Below are 11,616 nucleotides of genomic sequence, written 5' to 3' on the forward strand. Positions count from 1 at the left end.
TGAATGACGTGGTTTGTTATTCTTACACACCGGGTGGCCCCCCCCTTCATCGCACGAGACCACAGAAAGCCCCCCCTAAGCGCCCCATGGTCCACACACTCTCTCCATATCTAATATGACATGTACATTCGTCTGCCATTTGCTAAGCGAACATTGACCCGTGATAACGACACGGCGCACAAGCCGCGCCACTATCACCGCGCCAGGTATCGACGTCGAACCGGATCGATACGCATCACGTTGCAAACGCGGATGAATCGAACGGCCTCGTCGGTTGAGCATTCGTGGATCATGTTCGGTTCGGCACAGATCACGCTGTTTTCAGTAGCTGTGGCTAAATATTTTTAGACCAGTGTTGCAAGGAAATATCTTTCACAAGCCAGTTTTGCAACTGTTGTCCTGTTCTTGAAACGGGATTTTATTAAATGAAATGTTGCAACAAACGAAATAATGAGAAAAAAGGATGTTCAGAAGTTTTGTTCATACTTTGCACATGTGTGTGGTTTCGATTTGAGAACCGGATCACAGAATAACGTATATTATAGGCCTGTGGTCTGGGTGCCGCGGTACCTTGGCGCGGATCTGTCCGGACGTGGACACTTTCCGGATGAGTTTGTGTGAAGTCTCCTCCGGCTCCCCGTCGCTGTCAGACGACTCGTCGGCCGGTTCGGTTTGTCCAGGGTCCTGCTGGGACTCCCGGGTCTCCCGCACGTAGAGGACGTTGGGGTTCAACTTCGAAGCCATGTGAGCAGAGAGGACACCGCGGGGACACGTCTCGCCTCCGTCTCCTCCTCCCTATCGCGTCCGATCTGCAAACGTTCATTAAAAATCACCGACATAAACAAGTCGAAGCGACCTTGATTTACTCGATTTATGATTTATGGTCCGCGAGTCTCGTGGTAAACAGTCAGTTGACAAACTAAAATGAAAACGCGACTGTTCCTCTATTTTGACGCTCAAGGCTGGTGGACGTGGTATTCGGCTGGAGATACCATAGAAAAACATGCGCTCTAGCCTATTACAATCTACAGGCTTTATAATCGTGATTATTCGTTTGCTGCAGAAGACTTTTTTAAACAGAACGCTTATTAATACTTCATATCAATGCATGTGTGTTGGACACTGTCCCTAAGAGCCATCGGTGGTCTGTCATGACAGTTATGGCAACTCTGTCAGACTTAAATGATGCTTCATGGGTTCGACCTAAAACGCTAGCATACAGCACTAGTGTTATTTATCTGTTTTGTTATTATTATATATTATAGGCAATTTTGGTGAGGATGGACACTTGTTAAGTGGCTAATACAAAGCGCTTTGTAAAAATCGAAGACATATTATGCGTTAAATTCTCAGTGTCAATTCATGCTAATTCAGATATTCAGTAACTACCTGTGGGCTACAACTGCATGATCTCACACACTCTATAATGCGATCGGGTTTGTCTGTAGATCAATAAATTGATATTAATAACGATTTGCGTTTTGTAGTCCCTGTAAAACACTTGGATTATTTTCTAAACCACCTCTGACTCAGCCGGTTTACGTTATACACACACACACAAACAGCAGCGGCTAACACAATTAATCACTTACACTCTGTATTATACCGCAGTTTAACGCCAGAAACGCACGTAACATTTGTCTTTTATGAAATGCTGAATTCACTAGTGCACAGCTCACGTTTGTCCTATCGAGTGTTTCATTCATTATGGCTCATCGTTGGGCTGCTCGGGGCTTTCTGGCCGCGCGGCCATCACTTGGCGAATTGACGAACACAATTCAAACGGTAAACGTGTGTGACAATCCTGCACGATCCCGTGTGCGGTGCGCGTTAAAGTGCACGGATGCGGCGGGTACCTTTATCGCGCCGTGTCGCTGCCCACCACGATGGTGTGTGTTGTTCTTGACGGGTTCCTACGGCTGCACGCTTGGACAGTATGAAATCTCCGGCTCTCGCTCGCGCACACGCGCGTACGCATAGCATCGGATCGGATTAGAAACTAAAGGGAGGGGTAGATACAGAGAGAGAGAGAGAGAGAGAGAGAGAGAGAGAGAGAGAGAGAGAGAGAGAGAGAGAGAGAGAGAGAGAGAGAGAGAGAGAGAAAGAGAATATGTGAGAATTTACTTAGATCCACTTTTAGAACATGCAGTTGTATATATAGAATGCGAAGTAACCCAAACATTACTTATATCACATACTGTGCACATATATCACACATATCATACCACAACTGTATCTAACTCCAAGATAATAATGTAGTAGGTTAAAAGGTGGAAAATTAATAGTTTATAGTATTTGAGAGTTCATACTGAGGAACTGCATCCCACAGTTTCAAACCCATGACAGTTCGCCCCAGACTGACCCTGTACGAGTGTGGAAACACGGTGAAAGGGAAGACGGCTCCCAGCGTGTTGCTGCATGCCCTGGGCAGGGATTCGCCTCACAGACACAACCGCAGATTTGGGATCAGAGAGGAGCTGGCTTGGAATTTGTGAAACTGTGCCTGAGTTCACACGTAACTGTGGAAATTCACAGGGGAAGCTGCGAATACAGAGACCCAGCAGACAAGACACAAAAAGAGAAATGTACTTCGAACGGTCCAAGCGACCTGGTCGAAACCAACCGAGAGTTGGTTTTAAAACAAAGGTCAAGGAGCAATATAAACAAAACCTCCAACTGTAAACAAAGTCTGGCAAGGCTGATTGAAGTTGGGCTGATGTGAACTCATTTCAGTGAGAAGCAGGTCCTCAGAAACTTGTGTCTTCCTCCATTAGAGCCACTCGCTTCCTGAACCAAACCAGCAGTGTGGTACTGAATGAACACGAAGCCCTTTGTGTGCAGACGTTAGCAAACTGAGACCGAGTTCATTTAGTCGTGGCCGGCTCGACGGCCCTTCCTCGGGCCTTCTCATTATAAGCTAGTGGACTTGTGCAGTAATTTTCCCAGTGTCTTCCAGCTATCTGGCTGTCTCCTCTCCTCTCCTCTCCTACCAGTGCACTGGGTCCTGATGGCCAGTGGCTTTTATTTCCCCTGTCGTCGTCCCCCACCAGATGCTATGAGAAGCGTGGGTCGATCCAGACTGCCCCTTCCTGCTGACCTTGGGCCATACTTCAGCAGTTTCCTCTCACTGTGGTTACAGCAGCTGAGCTGAACTGTGAGCTGACGAAGGAACCGAATCGGTACTGATCCGTCGTGCGCCTTGGCATGTGCGCACAATGCGCACGACCGGCGGAACTTGAGAAGAATTGAGTCCGTGGCAGCGGCTGTATGGTCCCTCCCGTCCTAAGCGACGCTCTCATTCACAGATGATTTAAAAGCTCGTTTGGAGCGCTTTCCTCACTTTGAATGGAGATTACGAGTCTGCTTGGCCACTACTGAAACTTATCGTGATGCGTTAATGCCTGTGTGGCACTGACTCGCATTAATAACCTCCATGGGCTTTAACCACCTGAATGCTCTCTTGCAGAATTCACACTGTGATGCGAAGCGACTATTATTCTACTCCATTAGTAGAGAACAAAATTGCACTGAATTACAGCTTGCCCTGACGGCCAATGGGCTTTGCGTTGAAGGCGGTGACTTGCACCTGCGGCTTTGCAGGTTTTCTTTAAGAGCTGAAATATTGACCGGTAAACCAACAGATCAATGCTTAATAACATAACACTCATTTAGTCATTTCTGTTTCCATCACTCTATATATCTGTGACACCTACACACATAGACAGTGGCTCAATAAAGTTGCTTAATAATAATAGAGAATGCGGAGAGGGGGATCTGTTCAGTCTACTTTTTAGTAGGCTAGTGTGAGTCATCTTTCTCGGTTGTATAACATTTGCCACCGGTGGCTGGTAAGAAGCTCACTCCAGCAGCCGCTACCGTGGAAAAGCAGGGTGTAGCTCTCTGCTGCCACCCAGCGGTGCTGCGTTAAGTACCTGTGCACATTGCAACGCGTCGATTGCTGTATACGAATTAGTTATTATAAAATAATTACAAAGACGGTTCGCTTGTGATTTTTTCCAGCTTCTTCATATTACAAATCTTCAAATTACAAGTCTTTAGTGTTGCGAAGTCATCAATAGGATATATGAAATTACAGTTATCCAATTAGAAAGTAATAATTATTTTTTATTGTTCCGTAACAGCTCGTCTCAACGTAAAACCAAAGCGATGCATGAAGTCCCTTCGTCTTTCGGAGGCGGTATCTGTTCAAGCTGCATCCATCCCTCGGGAGTGGCGTCGTCCCACGCACACACGACACAGTGCGGACGCGCCTCACCGCTCCAGAAACGAGAAGAAAGACAAAAAGAAAAAAGATCGAAAGAAACTGAAAGAAAGAGAAGATGACTGTCCGGCCCGGACAAAAGACGCATCGCCATTCATAAAGCAGTTCGAACGATTCACGAGGATACCATAAATATATATATATAGATTCATATGTGCATATACCACATAAAATACAGAAAAATATTGTAGCATTTGTCTGAATTTTTAAATATAGTAAACTATTAAATTATTTGTGGGTTTAAAGTTGTGTATGATTTCTCATGGAACAATTTATGGCATTGACATTTTACAATCTCTGACCATTATTAAAAATCAATGAACTGCGCGTCTGTAGCGCCATACACACTCGGATGGGTCTGCGCAAAGCATAATTCTGGTGGGGTTGTGGTTACCATGAGAACATGGCTGTTACTAATGGAGGCCGCTCACTGCTTGAATAAGTAGTGATTAATTTGGGAGCCATGGGAAGATTTTTAAACATTAGGGCGTCGAGGATCATGTAAATATGAATAGCTACAAAATAACACTTACATCTCTTTAACGCCAATCCTAAATCACCACCTTAAAGACACAGAAGAGATGATTCTACCATATTGATCTAAAATCTGTACAATAAATCACTGTAGTATGAAGTGCAGTCAGGTCTCTCGTCTTGGCATATTGGAAATACAACTCTAGATGACAAACCCGCCTTTGATCCACAACAGAGGCTTATAGGGACGTGGTAGCATGCGAACCTCCCGCTGTCTCTCCTCTGAACACTGCAGCACTGAAAGACACGGTGACGCAGACAGGAACCGCACGGCAGACAGAAACGGGATCGCTGAGGTGGAGACCGAACTCCAGGCGCACGGTCTAGAACCCTGTGAACTCCACAGAGCCGTGCCGCGTTCACCGAACCTGTCAAACAATCGCGCACTTGTGTTTGAGAGAGAGGGAGAGGAAAGAGACACTTCACCCAAATATGCCCACATTTCCGCGGAGGCTGTTTATTGCCTGCATTAGTGAACGCACGGCTGCGGCCCAGATGAAAGGCACCGCGGAGCGGCCGGCGAGGCTGCGTTCATATACGGGAGCTCGCCTCTCGCTGCGGGGGATGTCAAACACGCGCGCACGTGCGTGTGAGCGTGCCTGCGTCCTCGCGTCCAACGCGTCCTCGCGTCGCTGCGGGCAGCATCAGGGGTCTCCTTCAGAGACGCCTTAAACAGGCACACAAACCGCTCACTGTGTGCCTTGGTCCGAACAGCCCGCGGTGTCGCCCACGGACACCTGGTGTGGGATGACGGTGTGCTGCTCTCCTTCTGAGGAGCAATGGGTTAGAGGAGGTGGAGTGCCTCCATCCTCCCCCCGTTCAGGCTAACAGGTAGCTAGCCCCAACCTGAACCCCCCTCCACACACACACCTCTCCACCCGGGCCTGCACCAGCACGGGTCTCACCCCTGGCAGAAGCCCAGAGCAGCTATGGTGGATGGGAGTTGGAGACAGTGTAGAGTCGTCTGGAGGGTCTGCAGGATCAGTAGTGTTGAGAACGAGAGGAGAACCCAGTCCATGGTCACCAACAGCTGACAGTACAAACATCTCCTCAGGTCTGACATTAACGTGTCACCCTTTCTCTTTCTCTTTCACACACAGACACAGACACACACACAGACACAGACACACACACACACACACACACACACACACACACACACACACACACACACACACACACACACACACACACACACACGTATGCACGCGCTCACACACAGAGAGACACACGCCATACACCTGTGCGAGGTTAAAGCGATAAGCTGTCATTGGTGCCAGACGCCTTTCGTAACATGTGAACATAAATCCTTCCTCTTATTTTGTCTCCAGGGAGAAATTGTCTTTATAAATAGAAAAGAATATTTAGGGATTTTTAAATATTCAAGGAAGTGAAGATGAACAAGGAAAGAAAAGGAAGAGAATAAATTAAAGACAGTTAGAAAATGTCTAAGAGACAGAGAGAGAGAGAGAGAGAGAGAGAGAGAGAGAGAGAGAGAGACAGAGACAGACAGAGAGAATGAGACTGACAGACAGACAGAGAGAAGGAGACAGACAGACAGAGGGAAGGAGACTGACAGACAGACAGAGAGAAGGAGACAGACAGACAGAGAGAAGGAGACAGACAGACAGACAGAGAGAAGGAGACTGACAGACAGACAGAGAGAAGGAGACAGACAGACAGACAGAGATAAGGAGACAGACAGACAGAGAGAAGGAGACAGACAGACAGACAGAGAGAAGGAGACAGACAGACAGAGAGAAGGAGACAGACAGACAGATTGGCAGGTTGTGGAAATGTAACGCAAGGCAGCCAATAACAGACTAAGTCCACAACACACTGAGTTCAAACTGAAGAAATGGCCGCTCTCATGAAGATGGATGATGTTACTGTTTCACTGCATCAACTGTGTGTGTGTGTGTGTGTGTGTGTGTGTGTGTGTGTGTGTGTGTGTGTGTGTGTGTGTGTGTGATTTCACTAACTCTTCTTTATAGCATAGTCATTCAATTTCCCATCCTCATAATCAATAGCATCCACTCCATCTCTAAATCATTACACACTGTAATCCAGCGTCATTACAGAGCCGATGCCTCTTGGTTGTAACAATCTCTATTATGGCCTTATAGCATAACAGCTACAGATAGCTGTGCAATCAACCACTAGCTGGACATATAATGATGTTGCTATTAATGGCAAAGCGTATTAGGAGAGCGAGGATAGGGGAGACAGGAGGAAGACGAGGATAATAATCACTGAAATCCCTGAGAGCGTCTTTGTGTTGTTGGTCAACAGCACCGAGATAATCCCAGCTTCTGCAGCAGATGGGTGCATACACGGAGGAGAGGGCTGCTTTGCTGGACACACTCGCGCAGACGCAGGGACGCGTTACGACCAAATCACAGGCAAACGAGGCAACCTGAGGTCTGAGGTAACTAGGGCAACCCTGGTGTGGTTTCAGCACTCTGGACAGCGCCTGCAGACCTCAGGGGGTTGGCTCACACAGGCTGTCCACGCTATGCATTCACACGTGTACACACACTTCTACACTTACAGCACTTTAGAATGTATCCTAGCCAGTCCAGTAGGGTGGAGTCAAAATGAAACCTTGGACTGGGACACTGCTACATACAGGAGTCATCTAGAAAAAAATGTGAAATGAGCATAAGGGCGATACCAAACAATAAGAGCTTGAAGGGTTCAAATAATCAACAATGATACAATATTTCCACGAGTGCAGGATTAGAAGTTAGTGTAAATACTAACCTATACCACATATAGGTCTTCGGTCTACATTTGTGGACAGCAACAACCTCTACTAAGTTTGTAAACTTTGCCACAGGCAGCTATTAGTGTGACTTGGAGCAGGAGAACATTGGGGTGATGTGTGAACTTCAGATGACTGAAGACCAGCAATGCTGCTTTTGTTCTGGATCAACCATAGAGGTCTGATGGCCTGCAGAGGAGGACTGGCAGGTTGTAGGAGTCAAGAAACAGCATCGGCATTTGGAGTACATCTGTGAGACAAAGGGTTGAATCTGAAGTTTGAAACAATAACTGACCACCCACAGTTATGCCATAGCAATGAGCAGCTTCAGATGGCAGGGTCAGTGAGTTCAGAAGAAACACAGAGTTCCTCAGATGTACAGAAGCTTGGATTCGCTGAGGTTGAGGTTCAAGTGGTGGGCTGTTATCCATTAAGCGATGTCACCCAAGCATGCTGAGATCCGACTGGTAACCTGAGTGTTGGACGGTGGTAAGAAGTCATCGGCATTTCAATGGTAAGAGAAGCTGTGAGAAAACATTACATCACCAAGAGAACGAAGAGATATGTGGACCTAGCACTGAACCCTGGGGGACACCAGTGAAGATTCTGCATTGGATGTGGATTTGTTCCATGTTACCTGATATGACAGATGCACTCACACACAGTGATGGTTAATGAGGATCTGCTCATCTGCATTCTTATCCACCAAGACTCGATCCAAATGATGTCGGTGAAGTTTCTGTTCCATTGTGTGTGTGTGTGTGTGTGTGTGTGTGTGTGTGTGTGTGTGTGTCACTGGCTGCTCTGACCACTCCAGTGATGCTCAGTAAAAATGAGGACTGCAACAGGCAACTCTCACAACAAAGAACAGCATTATGGGACCATGAACCATACCAAAACGCCAAAATCTACCAGAAGTATGTCAGCCAACACTGTCAGGCAACAGTCAGTATAAAAGCACTCTCATTCCCAGGAGACAAATATATCTGATGACATATGCAATACCAAACCCACCCACCCACCCACGTGCGCACACACACACACACACACACACACACACACACACACACACACACACACACACACACACACACACACACACACACACACACACACACACAGTTGCTGACAGGAGACTTCCTCTGTTTGGATAGTGTCAGCAGGAACTCGCAAGGCGGAAGTAAATTCAGTAAGTCCTCCTGGCTGAGCAGAGGATGGCAGCATATTTATACATGCATCAATACAACAGGGCAGAGCAAACTCTGGTGCCTGAAGTGATGGTGGTGTTGCTGCCTACAAACACCTCCCCACACCTCTGTAGCCTAGAGGTGCCACCACCCCACACCTCTGTAGCCTAGAGGGGCCAGGCAACGGCCTCCATTATCCACAATAAACAAGAAATTAGACAATAAACCGACAGACATCAAAACGCATACAGGTCCATAAAGCCGTAAAGGAATGTGAACTCCTATAGGCCGTTTCTACACTCATATATGCATGCAGAGGTGAGCGTTATTATCTTCTCTTTCTCAGCTACAGTTCTTCACTCTGCAAGCTTACTGCCTCGTCAACATTTTCATTTTAAATCAATTTATATTGCTGTCCAGATGTTTGTGTAGTCATGACTGATTTAAATGATTTTCTACAATTATCTGCTGTATAAACTGATTTAAATAATTTTCTACAATTATCTACTGTATAAACTAAGCATGTATGCCTCTGAGCTCTGGGGTCTTTGCTTCAAGAATAGCATCCCTATCTGAGCATAGCGTCCCTATCTGAGTGTAGTGTCCATACCTAAGCGTAGTGTCCCTATCTGAGTGTAGTTTTGCCTCTGTGTGGGCTTCCCCCCGCAGTCCAAAATCATGGAGGAGGGTAAACTGGCCATGTGTAATGATTGTCAACCCAAAGCAAAAACATGGACTCCATACTGCAACTGAAGTTTCACCCTGTGATTTAGTGCTGTTTTTATGTGAATGTAAACCGCGCCAGTTTTAATAATACGTTGAAGTAGAACTGGATTGTTACGAAATAACTTCCTAATGAAACAGGGTGACAGATCACTGATCTCGAGCACTCCGTCACATTAGTGAAATAAACCCACTCTGTTACATTAGTGAAATAAACCCACTCCGTTACATTAGTGAAATAAACCCACTCCGTCACATTAGTGAAATAAACCCACTCCGTCACATTAGTGAAATAAACCCACTCCGTTACATTAGTGAAATAAACCCACTCCGTCACATTAGTGAAATAAACCCACTTCGTTACATTAGTGAAATAAACCCACTCCGTTACATTAGTGAAATAAACCCACTCCGTTACATTAGTGAAATAAACCCACTCTGTTACAATCCACAAGTCATTTACTCTTGGTGTCTGACATCAGCAGAACAAACGAGTCAAACCAGCCCCCGTCTGTCTGAGACAGGCGAGAGGTGCACACAGCCTGTACGTCTAATGATGTGAGTTCTGTATTCCTTTATTACTGCCTTAAACAGCCCATGGATGTCCTGGAAGAATATATGTTTCACTAAATACCAACTGTTTGGCAATAGAAACTCCATCATTCTTCAGGAGGTCTGCGCAGGTGTTGTCTTGAGAAGATGGTGGTACTGTCATGGGCTTAAGGAGTCCACATGTCTGCCCACAGTGCCCATGGTAGTTAATACACAAGAGTACGTGTTTATCATGTCAGTTTCTACTAAAGTACTGTGTGTGTTTTTTGGGTGCTGACTGTATGTGTATCGAACATCGATGGATTAAATGTTGTGTGTGTGTATGTGCATTGTGCATTGCCTGCTCTGTGTGTGTGTGTGTGTGTGTGTGTGTGTGTGTGTGTGTGTGTGTGTGTGTGTGTGTGTGTGTGTGTGTGTGTGTGTGTGTGTGTGTGTGTGTTTGTGTGTGTGTGTAGGGTTTTGCGCAGTCGCAGAAGCTCGCATACACATTTGAGTGTATGATATGCGAGGGTGATGATGTAATGGTTTACCCATAGTGCCGTGCACTGAGGATGAATGGGAGAGTGTGACTGAAGGCGATTGGTGGGAACTTCCGTCAATGAAGCGACACCGGGCCGGCGTTTGGGCTCATTGTCATTCGGATCAGGCTCGGCGATTCAGAAGTGTGTCCGCCAGGGAAAAGCAATAAAACAGCATTCCTTCAGCTTAATGCCACGTCTCCACCCTCCTCCACCCGACTCCCCTCCCACGCCCCCACCTCCACCCACTCTCTGTCTTACAGACATACACATGTCCCCCTTCCTAGGAGCAGAGAGTTCATAATATTGACTGCTGCAGGTTTATCACATCTTGTAAAAAGAACTATAGAATAAAAACAATGATGTGCATGATAAACAAGATCTGAGCATTCAAAACAGTTTTGCTTGGGACGCTGAGGCATTTTGAGACATTTGAAGGAAGTGAGAGACTGTAAATGAAATCAAGTGAGAAAACCATCCTGAAGAATTTGAGCACCCCCCTCCCCCAGTCTGTTCTCTTGAAATATATAACCAAACCCCCCCCCCCCCCTAAAAATATATATATATATATATATTTATTTATCGAACTAGTCCTACTTTGTGCGCTAAGCGCCCGATACTTCTTAGGTGAACTAGTGCCAGGTTGTGGCGTAACAATCTACGAAAAAACCCAACCAAACAAACAAAAACATCGTACACTCAAGATCTGTCAGTACGTGATAAAATGCTAAACACGACACGTGGGCAGTAATAATAAGAACACGTGGGTAGGAGTAACGTATATCAAGAAGCAGTTAAAAAGCAGACCTCTGCGCGGGGCACCTTGATTGTCCGTGTGTGTGTGTGTGTGTGTGTGTGTGTGTGTGTGTGTGTGTGTGTGTGTGTGTGTGTGTGTGTGTGTGTGTGAGAGAGAGAGAGAGAGAGAGAGAGAGAGAGAGGTGGGGGGCGAGTGGAGAGAGGGAAGGTGTTTTGCGCAAAGCTGCAGTAATTCCGAGTCTGGTGACGGAGAAAAAGGTTGTAGCAGATATAAAAGGGCCCGGTAGTTTACCGGCCGAA

At 46.3% G+C, this 11,616-nt stretch overlaps 1 protein-coding gene across 2 annotated transcripts in view; it reads right to left on the minus strand.

The window, feature by feature from the left end:
* LOC143488643 (diacylglycerol kinase delta) overlaps positions 1 to 1,999 on the minus strand; it is a 61,636-nt gene extending 59,637 nt beyond the window's left edge. For both annotated transcript variants that reach the window (XM_076987488.1, XM_076987486.1), the window contains exons 1-2: positions 1,857 to 1,999; positions 571 to 809 (exon numbers count right to left, since the gene is read on the minus strand). In XM_076987488.1, the coding sequence (XP_076843603.1) occupies positions 571 to 744 (174 nt within the window). In that variant the 5' untranslated portion in view covers positions 745 to 809; positions 1,857 to 1,999. The remainder of the gene's footprint in view (positions 1 to 570; positions 810 to 1,856) is intronic.
* Positions 2,000 to 11,616: the final 9,617 nt, after the last annotated feature.

The sequence above is a fragment of the Brachyhypopomus gauderio genome, unplaced genomic scaffold (genome assembly GCF_052324685.1).
Source record: "Brachyhypopomus gauderio isolate BG-103 unplaced genomic scaffold, BGAUD_0.2 sc52, whole genome shotgun sequence".
NCBI classification, from domain to species: Eukaryota; Metazoa; Chordata; class Actinopteri; order Gymnotiformes; family Hypopomidae; genus Brachyhypopomus; species Brachyhypopomus gauderio.